This window comes from Nannospalax galili, unplaced genomic scaffold (genome assembly GCF_000622305.1).
Source record: "Nannospalax galili isolate Female #2095 unplaced genomic scaffold, S.galili_v1.0 scaffold180, whole genome shotgun sequence".
In the NCBI taxonomy this organism is placed as follows: domain Eukaryota; kingdom Metazoa; phylum Chordata; class Mammalia; order Rodentia; family Spalacidae; genus Nannospalax; species Nannospalax galili.
In genome coordinates, this window is record NW_008348199.1 from 5,054,387 (window position 1) to 5,071,161 (window position 16,775).

Below are 16,775 nucleotides of genomic sequence, written 5' to 3' on the forward strand. Positions count from 1 at the left end.
AGTAGTGTTGAAGAACCGAAGAGACAAATCTTTCAGGTCGGGTTTTTTTTTAATTTAACCTCTGGCGTCCTGCTTAAGTCGCCTTGACCCATAGGAACTCCTTGATGCACTATCCTGTTCAAAACTGTGCAGTCATGGTGACTTTATAGTGAATCTGTATTTTACCTTCCAGTGATTCTAATTTGCATGGAATTAAGTTGGGAATCACACCACCATGAGTAGCAGAACTGTCACTTAAGACACTTTAAGGAAATTTAACCTCTGGCGTCCTGCTTAAGTCGCCTTGACCCATAGGAACTCCTTGATGCACTATCCTGTTCAAAACTGTGCAGTCATGGTGACTTTATAGTGAATCTGTATTTTACCTTCCAGTGATTCTAATTTGCATGGAATTAAGTTGGGAATCACACCACCATGAGTAGCAGAACTGTCACTTAAGACACTTTAAGGAAAAATTTCAAAGACCAGCATGTTTGCAGGACAGTCTTTAACTGTAGTGTGTTTTGCCTGCGTAGGAGGAATTCCGTGAACAGACATTGTGCCAGCTGCTGGAAAACAGTATTACAGGGGGAATTAGGGCGCCCCTAAACTTTTTAAATTTACCATGTTTTACGTGTGTGAGTGTATTGCCTGCATGTACGTAAGTGCACCCGTGTTGTGCAGTACCAGAGGAGGTCAGAAGAGGGCGTCGGATTCCCTAGAACTGGAGTTAGGGACCGTTGTCGCCATCTGGCTGCTAGGAACTGAACTTGGGTCCTCGGTAAGAACAGCTAGTGCTCTTAACTGCTTAGCCGTCTCTCAAGCCCCTTTCTTTTCTGAGTTTAGTCTTTTCTGATAAAAGGATTTAAAAATGGACTGAGAACAATTTTGTGAGTTTGAGGGAAAAGCAGGACAGGCAAATTGTAAATATTGGCAGCTGCCAGTGGGCGATACAGGAAAATCTGAGTGAGGATCAGCAGTAGAGGCTGGCAAAGATAGGGTGTGTAAGTTCATTATCTTACCAGGGATAATTATTCTGCCCATCTCTTAGGGTATCTTCAGGTGCATCAGCTTTTCTGAGAGGTGGGTTCTAGGCCAGGTGATTGACAGTCTTTAGGGGAGGAAACCAATAAATATGTAGGTAATGTATCAGGCAGCTTAGAATGTCAGGTCTCCCCAGTGACAGGTAGAACTCAGATTGTATTCTTTTCCCTGAGAGGGAATAACTTTCCCTTAACCTAACAAAGCCCTGATTTCTACCCTCTATTTATTTATTTATTTATTTATTTATTTATTTATTTTAAATTTTACTGAGGGTCAAAGCTGATTCTTCTTTCTAGTGTTGACAGGGAAACAGGAGTTGGGGTCCAAAGCTGATGAGAGAGGATCTTATCCTGAATGGCCTCCAAGCCTCCTAGTGCCTGTTTAGCTACCCAAGTACTATTTAAGAGTACAGGTGAGGGATTGGAGAGATGGCTCAGCAGTTAAGAGCACTGATTGCTCTTGTAGAGGACCTGGGTTCGATTCCCAGCATCCACATGGCAGCTACAAACTGGCCTTTAACCTTAACTCCAGTTCCAGGGGAATCTGACCTCAGTGGCATTGCAGGACACGGGTGCACTCACATGCAGGCAATACACTCATATACATAAACATTTTTTTTAAAAAAAAAGGTGAATAACAATTTACTTTGTAATATATTAGTACTCTACATATTCAAGAAGAGTCACCAGAGTTGGTAAAAGGAGGCCTAGAAGCCTTCTGTAGCATGAGATTTTAAAACCGTTACTACTATTGGGTGGGTCAGTGCTAGTTCCAGCACACACCTCCCACCAGTGTGGGGGGGAATCACTGCCAGTAGGGAATTTTGAAAGTGGAAAACTAGTGGGCACCATGAATGTTTTTTATATTCCCAGTTACTCTGGAGGTTGAGGCTGCAGGATCACTTGAGTACAGTAGTTTTAGACTAACTTGGGTAAACACAGCAGAACACTTGTCTCCATAAAACAAGAATAAAACAGAACCCCACACATTAAAGTTGCATTTCATCAGAGTGAATAGGTACTACAGTAAGGCATAAGCATTAAGCTAGTAAAGTAATTTTCTTATGGGAAGATGAGTTCATGGTTACTAAATATTTGAAAGTATTTTTTTGAGTCAGAATTTTCTAAGGGAGCAACAAAATAGGAAATTTGTGTTTTGTATGGTGGTATCTTTCTCCAATTAAGTTTTTCAGTTTTTTTCTCTCCACCAGTTTTCTAGTTGTGTTAAATATGTAGAATTCTGAGAATTTATAAACATTATTGTAACTATAAACACTAAAATAATTTATTTTGTAGGTCTAGGAGTGCAGGTCAGGTGTAGAGAACTTGAACAACATGGGCTTGCACACCTGCATGTACCCTCCAAAAGTCCCATTTTGCATACTCCTTGCTTTCTCAGAAACAATCCTTGTGAGGTGTGACACAGATTTTAATCCCAGCACTTGGGAGGCAGAGGCAGGTGGATCTCTGAGTTCAAGGCCTGCCTGGTCTACTTGGCAGGTTCTAGGTCATTCAGAGCTACATTGTAAGGCCTTGCCTCAGAAAAGAAAAAAAGAAACAAAGTTTCTGTTACATGATGGTCAGAACTAGGAATTGAGGACTACATTTTAATTTTTTTTTTTTCCTAAGGAACAACTTGATCCTAAGCCTCATTTAAGATATTTTTGTGTGACTCGGTATGGTGACACCTTTAATCCCAGCACTCTATAGGCAGAGGTAGGAGAGTCTCTGAGTTAGAGGCCAGCCTGATTTACATGGCGTTCCAGGTCAGCCAGGGCTATATACTGAGACCCTGCCTCAAAAACAACTGGGCTGGAGAGTTTACTAAAGTGGATAAGTGCACTGGCTGCTCTTGCAGAGGACTCAGTTCCCAGCACCCACAAGTTGGCTAATAACCGGCTCATAACTCCAGTTCCAGAGGATCCGATGCCCTTTTCTGGCCTCTGTGTATGGGCACCAGGCACAAACCTGGGGCATGAACATGGGGCACTTACATGCATTCAGCTAATCACTCATGAAATTAAAAACAAAAATAACAAAGATCTCTCATCCACTCGTATACTGTTATAAAAAAAATACCCCCAAATTAACAAATCATTAGTAAAATTTTAGGTGAAATGGACATAACCAGAGGAAGAAATAATTGGCATTGATTGGATGCTATTTGGAGAGAATACAAGGCTTGTTTTCCCTGTGTTCTTTCTAGAGAAGATGGGATATTGAAGAAAAAGTTAAAAACATTTCTTAAGAATGTTGTAATTTATGCTGGAGAAATTGTGACTATGTAGAGTATTCCAAATTAAAGTCTGCAAAATTCTTGTCAGGCATGCTGTTCCTTGAAATAGCTGTGTTATCTCACTTTGTTTCTCATGGATGAGCCCAGTGTTTCCTTCTGGGTATAGTCTACATTTTTTTTTCTTTTCTAAATTGTAGCATTCCTAATTAAGTGTGGAGTGAAACATCTTGAAATATGTAGGAGCCTTTGCACATAAATTGAGATATTAGCATAAAAGCTTTTCCTGTCTTTATTTCAGTCTAAGTTAAAACAGTCTAAGTTACACTTTTGGGACCGGGTGTGGTGGTACACGCCTTTAAGTCCCAGCATTTGGGAGGCAAGCAGGCATATCTCTGTGTTTACCCTGATCTGTATAGCAAGTTCCAGACCAGCTGGGGACTACAGGGAGACCCTGTCTCAAAAAGACCAAAAAACAAACAAAAAAACCCTTGCACTTTTGGATGGGGGGGTGTAGCTTAGTTGGGAGAGTGCTTGTCTGGCATGCTTAAGGCCCTGGGTTCAATTAATTTTTATAGATTCTGAGGCCTTTAATTAGTTTATCTTGTCACTGTTAGGTTGAGCTAGATCAGAAACCTGTAGATCTAGGTTTAACGTCTTTCAAAATTGCACAAAGAAAACATGAGAAATGAATCTGACCCAGTAGTAAGAATTGAAGCAAATTGTCCTTTTCAACAAATACATTTTGTGGTATTTTTGTCTTTTTAAAAAAAAATTACTATTTTTATTTTATGTGCATGAATGTATTGCCTGCATGTGTGTAAGCGCACCTGTGTGGTGTAATGCTGGCGGAGGTCAGAAGAGGGCATTGGATCTCTTGGAACTTCAGTTAGCCACCATGGGGGTCCTGGGAACTGAGCCTGGGTTCTCTGCAGGAGCAGCCAGTTCGCCTAACTGCTGAGCTGTCTGTCCAGAGGGAGTAGCATTGTCTCACACCATATTCTCCCATTTAACAACTTTGTGCCATATATGTACTTCAGTCATTTTATTTGGTGATAATGAAAGCGGTGGAGATTAGCTAATGCTCCATTTACCTGTAGCGTGGTGCATAGAGCACGGCTGTTAGTAATATGTGAAGAGAAACACATTCTATGTTTCCCTTGGTACAGAATGCAGAACAGAACATTGTTCATACGTGTGCATGAATGACTATAGCACAAAGCAGATAGAAGGGTTCCATTTTGTGCATCCATTGTGGGGAAGGTCCTAGTGCAGCCCTGCCTGGTTGGTTGATGCAGAACCCTGTGCTGTCAAGGGCCAAATGGAAATTTGGCAGGAAACTAACTTGTTCTAAGTCTTGGAACATGAGCAAGATAATTTTATGTATAAAATTGGTGCTAATTTCCAGTACTGAGCTACAATTTCGATTGTGAGAAACATTAAATCTAGCTTATGAATAAATTCTCCTGTTTTTAAAACTGTTGTATTTTTAGAACAATTTCTGGCTCAGTTTAGTGCAGAATAGACTGCCAACATGATGACCCACACCATCGAATGAGTGTGCATTTCCTATAAACAAGGGCAGTTTCTTCAGTACAGCTTCTCCACTTGAGAAACGCACGGATGAATTAATGCTATTGAATCCCCAGAATTAGAGGCTACGTTCAGTTTGTCATGGTTCATTTCCATGCTCAAAGTTTTTCAGCCTTACCTTGGCTTTCATGATTTTGACAGTCTTGAGTAGCATAAGGCAGTTATTTTAGAATTTCCTTCGGTTTGTCTAGTCTTTTCTTAGTATTACATTTCTTGGCAGTGCTGTCAGTTCCCAGTGTTGAACTGTTGTGACTATGTTACTCTACATTCCTGACACTGCATTTTGAAACTTGGGAAAAACACGGCTTAAAAAGCTCGGTGTCTTCATTAAAATTTAACTTGAAAGAGCTAGTGTCTAGTTACTGTGTACATTTTAAAAGTAGTTTTCCCTATAGAAATGTTTGTTTTGTTTTATATACCTATTTCTTCTTAGTAAATCATTTTATTGTACTGAATTGCAAATTAAGACATTTTGGATTATGTAATAAATTTTTGTCACGTAGAAGCCATTTTTTGCTAAGCATACTAATGGACAGTATTTTTGTGTGTGACAGAATAGAAAAACAGAGTAACTTTAAAAATTTTTTTATTTTTTGTGTATGAATGTTTTGCTGCATGTATGTAGTACACCATGTGCGTGCAGTGCCCTGTAGATAGTAGAGGGTATTGGATCCCTTTGAACTGGAGTTATGAACAGTTGTTAGCCGCTATGTGAATGCTAGGAATCGAACCCGGTCCACTGCAAGGGCAGCCAGTGTTCTCAACTTCTGAGTCATCTCTCTAGCCTCAAACAAATCTTTTTTTAAAAAGTAAAAATCAAACAACAACAAAGTTCCCATAAAGGCAAAAAAATTCCCCCCCTTTGCACTTGCTGCTTTGTGATTATACTTCTGCTTTATGTTGTGTTTAAACATTAAGATACTTAAAAAGCAGGCTAAAGGTGACAGCGGGTATGTGCAGCACATAAAATAGACTCATAGGATATAAAGAATGCCATGAGTAAAGACAGTGTAATGAAAATTTGGATGAGAGTTGAACTTCATCAGAAAGGCTGTTCAGATGACCAGTAAATATTTAAAAAGGGACTTAACACAGTGAAGTGTTTGTATTCCCAAAAAGGCTGAAAATTTTGAGTGGGTAATAGCCAGGCATTGAGAGGGCTGAACAACTAGAATTTTTTTTTGGTCTTTTTGAGACAGAGTCTCCCTGTAGCCCCAGCTGTCCTGGAACTCACTATGTAGACCAGGCTGGCCTCACATTCACAGAGATCCACCTGCCTCTGCCTCCCAAGTGCTGGGACTACAGGGGTGCGCCACCACGCCCAGTGAACAGCTAGAATTTTCATACCTTACTGATAACTAGTATAAATTGGTGTGTAGAATTCTGGGATGCTGATACCCATTTAAATTAAACTTATACCTTATATCCACAAGTTCTACCCAAGTGAAAGGAATGCAGATGTAGTTAGTACAGCTCTAGTCATTAAAAGAAGTGGTGGGCTGGCAAGATGGTTCAGCAGGTAAAAGTGTTTGTTGAACAAAGCAACCTGAGTTCATCCCTGGATCCCACAGGGGAAGAAGAGAGCTGACTCTTGAAAGTGGTCCTCTCACTTTCACATGCATACCTGCACTCACATCACACACACCACATATACAGTAATAATAACTTGAGAAAAGAAATGGTATTTTAAGGGGGTTTTGTAGTACTTTGTTGTACAAATTAATCCTTATTTTACATGGAGTTTATATTGCTTCTGTTTTTGCTGGTTTGTTTTTGCTGATCAGCCCTTTTAGGCATTTGACTTATGTGCTCTAGGAGCTATACCAGTTGAAGCATACAAATTCTCTGTAGTCTTTTCTTTTTTCTCTGATGTTCAGTTTTCAAATAACTCATGGTATTGTCATGGACTGTTTGGGGAGTAGGGCTTTGCAGAGTCCAGTGGCTCACAGCATGCTAAGCAATTCTTTTACGCTACTGAACTCTTCCTGAATGTCAGTGCTCATTTTCAGATGTATTCTACCTACTAAATTCTAAGCTAGTAACTTGGAGAATGATTTTGTCATTGCACGTTAATGATTTCTCTGCCTTTTGTTCTCTGCCTTTTATTGGGAATGAGTACTGAGGAGCTATATGTTTGTTAAACTTACTGAAGCAGGGAAAGGGATTCATTAACTAGGATGCTAAAAATAATTTCAAGCTTGGGGGGAAAAAAACCAAACATAACAAAGCGTTCATATTAAGACTGTACTCTTTAACTTTTGAAAAGCTGTTCATCTAAACTTTTAACAAGCATCTTCTTTTCATTTTAAGCATGGGGGGTAAAGTACCACCCGCTACTCATAAAGCTAAATCAGAAGAAAACATAAAGGTAAGTTCAATTTTCTTTTGCTTGTTTAGTGATATAATACTGTATTTTTTAGGTTGGTTGATTGGTTTGAGATCAGGGTCTCCCTGTAGCCCCAAGTGGCCTGGCTCTTGATATGTAGACCGGGTTGGCCTTGATCTCTTAAGATTTTCTTGCCTCTGCCTTCTGAGTGCTGGTATTAAAGGTGTGGACAATCAGGTGTTTTTGAAACTCCTGTTCTCAAATTTAGTATTCTTAATTTCTCCACATGGAAATAAGATCTGTTTTAAATTTTTTGTTTTTGAAAAATTTTGTTAACCAAATTTCTGGAAACTGGTTTAAAACAGTTGGGTTGGATGTCAGCTATGTCAGTATATGTGTCACCTGTATTTGTGCATGGCATGTAAATAAAGCACAAGGTGTCTGCATCTGTGCTTGCTATTGTCTCTTTAGGGTCCAGCATGATGAAATAAGTATCTTGAGTCAGTGATTCTCTCATCCCTCCTGAGGGGAAGTTTCTAGTATGAATCCTGGTGTTGCTCTAGCACACTTAGGGAAGGAGGTGTAGGGTCAGGTGGAGTTGCTGGTAGTTGAAATTGGAGATGAAGAGATTGAATGACACTCTTAGAACTATACTCTTAATCAAACTCACCATGTAGACCAGGCTGGCCTTGAACTCACAGAGATCTGCCTGCCTCTGCCTCCTGAGCCACCAGAGCATACTCCTTTTTTTTTTTTTTGAAGCCCCAGCTGGCCCTGGTCTTACTTTGTACACACCAAGCTGGCCTCAAACTCAGAGATCTGCCTGCCTCTGCCTCTGTGTGCTGCCGTGCCTTGCTGAGAGCATACTCTTAAGTAGTTTTCATTTCTCCCATTTTCTGACATTATGTCTAAAAGATTTTTTCCCCAGTATTTTCTAATTAGCTGTCTTAAGTTGATAAAATCTATTTTATTTAAAACATTTAAGGCTTAATTTATAAGAAAATAGAAGCTATAAATAAGTTGTAAGTTACATGCCTCTAATCCTAGCACTTGGGAGACAGAGGCAAGAGGGTTGAAAGGAGTTTGGTAGTATAGGCCTATGATCTCAGTACTGAGGAGGCAGACAGGACAGGTTGTTCTCGTAAGCTCAGTGGCTATCCATTCTCACCAACTCAGCAAGCTCCAGGTTCAATGAGACCCTGTCTGAGAAAAGTAAGATGGAGATCGACCAAGAAAGACACGATGCCTCTGCAGTGCATATATGCACCTGCATGCACACATGCAGGCACATGTATATACACACCAGGCACATGAACAAGTGAACTGAGAAACATTAAGCCAAATTCCTAAAATTTTGTAAATCTCTTTTTGTCAGTATTGCTGTTTTCTGAGCCATATTTTCCATTTAATAAGCATTTATGAAGACAAAACTGTGCACGCTACAACTCTACTAAAGTTTTTGTTACAAGTTTGTGGTTTTTCTGGATATATAGCTGAGTGGTTGAGTGCTTGCCCTGATGCACAAGGTCCTTGGTTTCATGCTAGTACCTCAAAAAGTAGTAAAAGTTAACTGCATTGGGTATACATTGCTAATCCCAGCTTTGGAAGGTGGAGGAAGGAGAATCAGGAGTTGCAGGCTGGCCTGAACTATGTATTAAGTTCAAAGCCAGTGTGGTGTACACCCTGTTTCCAAAGCGGGGGTGGGGGAACCCAAAGGGTTTTGCTGGGGAGATTGCTCTGCAAGCATGAAAATTGAGTTTGGATCCCCAGCACCACGTTAAAAGGCTGGGTATGCAGCACACATCTATAATCACAGCTCTATAATAGACACATGTGAATCCCTGAAGCTTGCTAACCATCCAGCCTTGTTGAATTGGTGAGTTCCAGGTGCAGTGAGTAACCCTGGGTCAAAAATAAGGTGGAGAAGAACTGAGAAAAACACCCAGTGTTGACCTGGCCTGTGTGTGCATGTGCACACACAAGAGCATGCAAATACACTCCATACTTGCAATATATGTATGCTAGATTAGAATTATGATTAGTCCAAGTTGGGCGTGCTGATAGGCATCTGGAATCCCAGTACTGTGAACGCTGAGGCAGGAGGGTTGCAAATTTGAGGCCAGTGTGGGCTACACTCTCAAAAAATAAAAAGTTTTAAAGTAATAGAAGTGTATGCTAACATTTTCAGTAATTTACACATTTAGTGAGGATTCGACAAATACTTGGAAATGAAGTGGTAGCTTAGACTCTTTTTTTTTTTTTTTCCTAAAATTCATCATTTATCCAGGCATGGTGGCTCTTGCCTTTAATCCTAGAACTTGTGAAGCAGAGGCAGGTGGATATTGCAATTCAAGGCCAGCCTGGTCTATATAGGAAGTTCTGGGTGTAGGAGGGCTATGTAATTGAGACCTTGTCTTGAAAAGCTAGGAAAAAAGTTTTTCGCTTTTTTTTTTCAATGTGTATGAGTGTTTTGCCTGCATGTATGTATGTGCACCATGTATGTACCTAGTGCTATCAGAGGCCAGAAGAGGGTGTCTATTTCCCTAGAACTGGAGTTACAGATGGTTGTGAGCTACCACGTGGGTGCTGGGAACCGAACCTAAGTCTTCTCCTAGAGCAGCAAGTTCTCTTAACCCACTGAGCCATCTCTTCTGCTCCAGAATATTTGTTGTTGTTCTTTTTATTTTATGTGTATTGAGTGTATTGCCTGCATGTATGTGAGTGCACCCATGTCGTGCAATGCCTGCAGAGGTCAGAAGAGGGTTTCGGATTCCTCTGGAACTGGAGTTAAGGATGGTTCATAGCTGCTGTGCGGGTGCTGAGAATCGAACCTGGGTCCTCTGTAAGAGCAGTCAGAACGTTGAACTGCCAAGCCTTCTCTCTAGCCCCAACTTTGCTTTTTAAAAATTGAAAGAGGATGGGCTGGAGGGATAGCGGAGCCATTAAAGGCTAAGACTAACAACCAAAAAATAAAAATGAAAGGGGAGGGGCTGGAGAGATGGCTCAGGGGTTAAGATCACTGTTCTTGCTGAAGACCCAGGTTCGAATCCCAGCACCCACATGGCAGCTAACAACTGTCCATAACTCCAGTTCCAGGGGATCCAACAGCCTCTTCTGTCCTCTGCAAGCATTGTATGACACAGGTGCACTTACCTACATGCAGGCAATACATGTATACACATAAAAATAAAAGGGGGGGAACCCTCAAAACCCAGTTAACCAAACTTCTGATATATTGATGTAGTTGAGTGAATAAATGTTGACTGATAGTGATACATTTTCTAAGATACAGAACCTGGATAAATGTAGAAGACTATGTCAAGTTATCTCCCATTAGATAATGTCCTCTGTGGGCACTGCATGACGTGGGTGAACTTACACACATCCAAGCAATACATTCATTCACATAAAAAAATAATAAAACAATTTTTTTTTCTTCTTTGGAGCTGAGGACCGAACCCAGGGCCTTGAGCTTGCTAGGCAAGTGCTCTACCACTGAGCTAAATCCCCAACCCCCAAAATATTTTTAAGAAAAGATAATATTGGGGCTGGAGAGATGGCTCAGCAGTTAAGAGCACTGACTGCTCTTGCAGAGGACCCAGGTTCGATTCCCTACCTACATGGCGGCTACAAACTGTCCTTAGCTCCAGTTCCAGGGGAATCCACAGATCTCTTCTGACCTCTCGGCATTGCACGACACAGGTGCACTCATATATGCAGGCCATACACTTGTACACATTAAGAATAATAAAATATTAAAAAAGAAAAGATAGCCGGGCGTGGTGGTGCCCGCCTTTAATCCCAGCACTTGGAGGCAGAAGTAGGTGGATCTCTGTGAGTTCGAGGCCAGCCTGGTCTACATAGTGAGTTCCAGGACAGCTGGGGCTAGAGGGAGTGTTATCTAATGTATGGTGTGTAAATTGTTTTGCTTTCTTTCTGAAACCCTTGACATTTTATCATCCTTAAGTTTTGGATAAGGGACTAGACCTTTTTCTTCAAAAAGAAGGAAAAAGAAAAGATAATATTGTGGATTGGAATATCTCAGAAGCCATAGTGGGTACTAGAGGATGGGAAGAAGTTTGTTTTCCATCATGTGCTCCTTTAAGATCTTTAAAGTTTGTGTGTTACAGTTCTAAATAACTGTGTTGAAATTTCCAAACTGTGAGCAACCCTTTTTGAAAAATAAAGTCTTCAAGAAATTTGGCAGTAAAGAAAAACATGATTTGAAATCATGTTCCTTTTCAAACACAGTCTCATTTACTTGCCCAAACTCCTGGGTTCAGGTGACCCTCCTGTCTCAGCCTCTGTAATCTTTGAAGTATTGGCATACCCCATTGCCTAGCAGTTTTAAAATCTTTACCATCAGTCATGAATATTTATTTTACATGGATTCATAATGTGCTTGTTAATATTTGTACTGTTGTAGTTGTTAGAGACTGTCCATGCAACTCAGGCTGGCCTCAAACTCACATATAGTTAGTTGATGCTGACATTAAACTCTTGATCCTCCTGCTTCTACCTCCCAAGTGCTGTGTATAAGCACAAGCTACTATGATGTCCAGCCAGGGTGTTAGATAATGGAGAGTTAGAAGGTATAGTAGTGCCTGTGTAAGAGTGTTATCTAATGTATGGTGTGTAAATTGTTTTGCTTTCTTTCTGAAACCCTTGACATTTTATCATCCTTAAGTTTTGGATAAGGGACTAGACCTATAGTTAAAAGAAATAAAAATAAATGAAATGAAACAAGGGAGTATTAGCAACTGAAATATATTTGAGTAATTAAGGTGTAAATTTGTGTTAATGTGTATATACATACATATGTGTACATTCTTAAATATCAACATTATTTGATTTTCTTTTGCTAGGAAGAAAAAACAGATAATAAGAGAGAGGAAAACATAAAGACAGATGAACCGTCAAGTGAGGAAAGTGATCTGGGTGAGCACATTTATATTTGATAACACTGATGATGGGATCCTGTGTGAGTTTTTTGTTTTTGAGAAAGGGTCACTCTTTAGCTCAAGCTGACTGACTGGTCTTGGATTCTTGGCAGTCCTGCCTCAGCCATCAGGCCTGGACTGCATTGATTTTGTTTTTTAACTAATTGATTAAATTTATTCTAATAGAAATATTCGTGGTATAAATAAATCTCCCAATTTTCTTCTTTTAGAGAGTAGAATGGAACAGATTAAATCAGTTTGTAATATGTACATATTTAAAGTCTATTTTTTATTTATTTGGTTTTTGAGATGGGTCTCATTGTAGTTCAGGCTAGTTTTAAATTACTGGCATTTCTCTTGCCTCAGCTTCCCAAGTGCTGGGATTATAGCTGTGAGCCGCAGAGCGCAGAGCTTGTTTTACACAATATAATGTTACTCAGACCATTGACATGTTAGTTAAAATACTAACATCCATGTAATCACAATACAAAAGCTGTTACTGAGTTATTTTCTTCCTTGTGTCATGTGGTCTTCAAATCTGGATTAATTTACACATGTAGCATGTAGCTTTTTTTTTTTTTTTGGAGAGGGTGAGGTTTTTCTGTAGCTTCAGCTGACCTGGAACTAACAGAGATCCCCCCGGCTCTGCCCCGAGTGCTGGGACTAAAGGTGTGTACCACCTCACCTGGCATAAGTTTTCAATTTTTTTTAACCAGTTTACCTTTTCATTGCTAAAAAATGATTTTTATTATAATTATGTGAAGTTTTGGGCTTAATTTAAAGTAAACACTTTTCACTAAAAAATGCCTTTTTTAAGTCTTATGATTTTCTAACAATTCTCATAATTAATAATTTTTTCCCCCAACATTCCATCTAAAAGCATTTTATGAGTGAAATCAACCTGTACTTAGTTAGACAAATTTCTGTTAAAAATGGATCAGAAATTTCTTTTGTTCTTTGCAAAAGGTAGAACTTTCAGTTATAAGCCAAACCAGTTTTGGTGGTGTAAAGTACTGCCTGGTGACTATGGTTAAAGCATTGTGTACTTTAAAAATTTACTGTGAGATGAGACCTTCAGTGATCCTGCCAAAAACAAGCGTTAGATGATGGGCAGGTTGGTTGATGAAGGAATATTTTATCACTGCCATCCCAGCTTTACAGTGTCTACTTACATGATAGCATCACATTGGGGTTTGAGTGTACAGCACAGTAGTAGAGGTTAGACTCGTGTTCCAGGCTCACAGTTCCACTCCTAGCACCACAAAGCAGCAACAACAGTAGCCCATTACACCTTTGTTGCATACAATGTTAGCAGTTATTCCCCTATTTTTTAAAAGTTGGGGCGAGGGCCTGGAGGGATGATTTACTGGTTAAGAGCACTGGCTGCTATTGCAAAGGACTGAGTTCTCAGCACCCACATGGTGGCTAACAATCATCTGTAACTCAGGTCTCAGGGAATCCGATACCCTCTTTTGGCCTCAATGAGTACCAGGCACACAAGCGGTACACTGGCAGGCAAAACACTCAAACACATAAAATAAAAATAAATGTTATCTGTTTTCTGTTCTGTTTTGTTTGCTCTATTGAAGCAGATCATAATCATTTTTAGCACAGAATTCACCTACATTGTTTCAGCCTTTACTGGTTTAGTTATAATGCTGACCTAGGGACTATATCCTGCCATCAGTAGTGTATATTTTTAAATTAAAATTTGTCCACTCTGGGGAGCTGGAGAGATGGTTCAGCAGTTTAGAGCACTTGCTACTCTTACAGAGTACCTGAGTTAGACCCAACACCCACATCTGGAGGCCTACAACTGCTTATAACTCCCAGATTGAGGCGATCCAATGCCATTTCCTGGCTTCCACAGACACTTGCATGCACCTAGTATGCACACATACACATAGACAGACACATGTAAAATAAATAAATCTTTTGCTGGGTGTGGTGGCACAGCTCTTTACTCCCAGGAGGGGCAGAGTTTGAGGCCCACCGAGTCTACATAGCAATTTCTAGACCAGCCAGGGCTGCATATCTCAAAAAAAAAAAAAAAAAATTGCCAGGCATGGTGGCACACACTGGCCTTTAATCCCAGAGGCAAAGGCAGGCGGATCTCTGTGAAATCCAGGCCAGCTGGGAGTACAAGAAGACCCTGTCTCAAAAAACAAAAAACAAAAAAAACAAAAAACAAAAAAAAACCTACACTTAAAAAAAATAAATTATATTGAAATACTTTATTATATTTTATATTAATCTTGATATAACTTGTACTATCTGCATAAATATTTGAAATGTACATCTTTAGGAATCTTTTACATTTATTTGACTTGAGATAGGGAATGTAGAAGTCAGTGGACAACTTTGGGGAGTCGTTCTCTTCTCCCTCCATGTTGGGTTCTGGGGAATTGAGCTCAAGTTCAGGCTTGGCAGCAAGCTCTTTTACACACTTAGACGTATCACGGGCCCAAAAGTTTTATTCCAATTCAATTGATTGAGACTGACTAAAGTAGTGGTGTATTATATGTAATAGAATGTGCACCAAGATTACCACTACAGTAACTATTTGACTTGGTATAGCAATTAAAACAGTAGTCTTACCAAAATAATTGTTTTTAACAGGGAAGTGCTTTATAATGTATCAGTGTTTAAATTAAAATAGTTCATAGGTACACTGACAAATGGTTTATTGCGTGTTTTGAGCTTTATCATGCCCCTAACCTCCAGCATATTAGTCAAGCACTCCACTGAGCTATACCCAGTTCATCTGTTTTTAGCAGTTTCAGGTGAGTGGTGGCCACTGTATTATATATCACAGGTCTTCTTATTTTTTCCCAACATTCACAGAAATTGACAATGAAGGTGTAATTGAACCAGACACCGATGCCCCTCAAGAAATGGGGGATGAAAATGTAGAGGTAAGTTTAATGACTTCTTTTCTGTTTGTTTTAGGAAAGGCGAAGTTCCCCAGTATTGGAAATTATTTTATGAAATGACTCCCAATAAAAGTACATGTTATGCCAGGTGTGGTGGCAGATGCCTTTAATCCCAGCATTCGGGAGGCAAAGGCAGGTAGATCTCTGAAATTGAGGCCAGCCTGGTCTACATAGTGAATTCCAGGCCATTTGGGGCTTTAGGGAGACCCTGTCTCAAAAAGACCAAAATAAAAAAATAATAATAAAAGGTACATGTTAAAGCTTCTTTTGACTTACAGCATTCTGACAAACATTTTATCATACTACCCCCTCCTTATGGGCTTTTTCCACTTTGAAGCCCTTAGCCCTCTCTCCTTGTGCAACTCAGGGTGACTGGTGGGAGGTGTGACCGACTCTCCCGGCCCCTCCTTTCTTGCGGAGCATCAATAGGTTTGTTTGTGATGGTGCTAATCAAGCTGGTGCAACCCAGCTTGGGAAGAAGGCATCTGATGTCCATGGACTGTCATTCAGAGGACAGTCTGTGCCACAGCATCACTATCCCCAGCTTTGTAGAGTTGTCTTTGGTGTTAGAGTTGTCTCTTTTTTAATATGTATTTTATATATTTAATTTTTATGTATATTAGTGTATTGCTTGCATGCATGTAAGTGCACCCATGTCATGCAGTGCTCACAGAGGTGAGAAGAGGGCATTGGATCCCCTGGAACTGGAGTTAGGGATCGTTGTAAGCCATCATGTGGGTGCTGGGAATTGAGCTCCTTGGGTCCTCTGCAAACAGTCAGTACTCTTAACCTCTGAGCCATTTCTTAGGCCTCTTAAAGTTGTCTCTTTTATTTTTTTTGGAGGCAGGGTCTCCCTGTGGCCCCAGCTGGCCTGGAACTAAGTAGACCAGGCTGGCCTTGAAGGCACAGAGATCCACCTTCCTATGCCTTCAGAGTGCTGATTAAAGGCGTGTGCCACATGCCCGGCTCTACAGTTGTCTTTTAATGGGATATCTTGTGCACATTATTTTCCAAATGCTTTAGTCGCTAGAAGTTCCCTCTCCTCAGAGGAGTCAAAATTGGTACTAGGGAAGGAGACTTGAAAAACATTTTAAATTAGCAATGATTCCTTCCAAAGAGCCATACATGGCATGTTTTAAAGGTTTTTTGGTGTCTGCTAAGGAAGAGTTTAAAAGCACTGGTGTGGTGATAGCAGAGTTCTTGTTTTGGTGGGAGGGGACAAGGGTCTCTAGATCAGACTGATTTTTGAACTTGTCTGCCTCAGCCTTCCCAAATGGATGGTAGGGGTCAAACCCAGGGATTTGTGCATGCTAAGCAAACACCACCAACTAAGCTACGTCTCCAATCCCTGCTTCTGATTTTTATTTTATTTTATTTTTTTGAGGCTGTTTCTTGTAGCCAGACTGCCCTGAAACATCCTGTTGAATGTGTATGTGTCCCTCTTGTGTTCTGCTTGTGTCACTGTTTTCCTTGTCTTATGGTGTAGCTGTGTACCAAGTTCTGTTGTTACCTGGTAGGACAAAGACCCTCTAAAACTTGAATATTTTAGCTGTTCTTGGTATTTTGCTTCTCTAAATAAATTTTAGAATCAGATTGTTAGGTTCTCCTGTCCCAGCAGATTAATCTCATTCATGGTCCCTCTTTACATGCATGCACACATGCACTATCTCACAGAGAACAGATTGCCTCTGTGTGTCGTGTTCTCCCCCCCACCTCCACACACACACA

The 16,775-nt window shown here is 40.2% G+C and overlaps 1 protein-coding gene across 3 annotated transcripts in view; it reads left to right on the forward strand.

The window, feature by feature from the left end:
- Positions 1–16,775, forward strand: part of St13 (ST13 Hsp70 interacting protein) — a 39,804-nt gene that overhangs the window by 739 nt on the left and 22,290 nt on the right. For all 3 annotated transcript variants that reach the window (XM_029569161.1, XM_017801031.2, XM_008844822.2), the window contains 3 exons: positions 7,159–7,216; positions 12,040–12,112; positions 14,959–15,029. In XM_029569161.1, the coding sequence (XP_029425021.1) occupies positions 7,159–7,216; positions 12,040–12,112; positions 14,959–15,029 (202 nt within the window). The remainder of the gene's footprint in view (positions 1–7,158; positions 7,217–12,039; positions 12,113–14,958; positions 15,030–16,775) is intronic.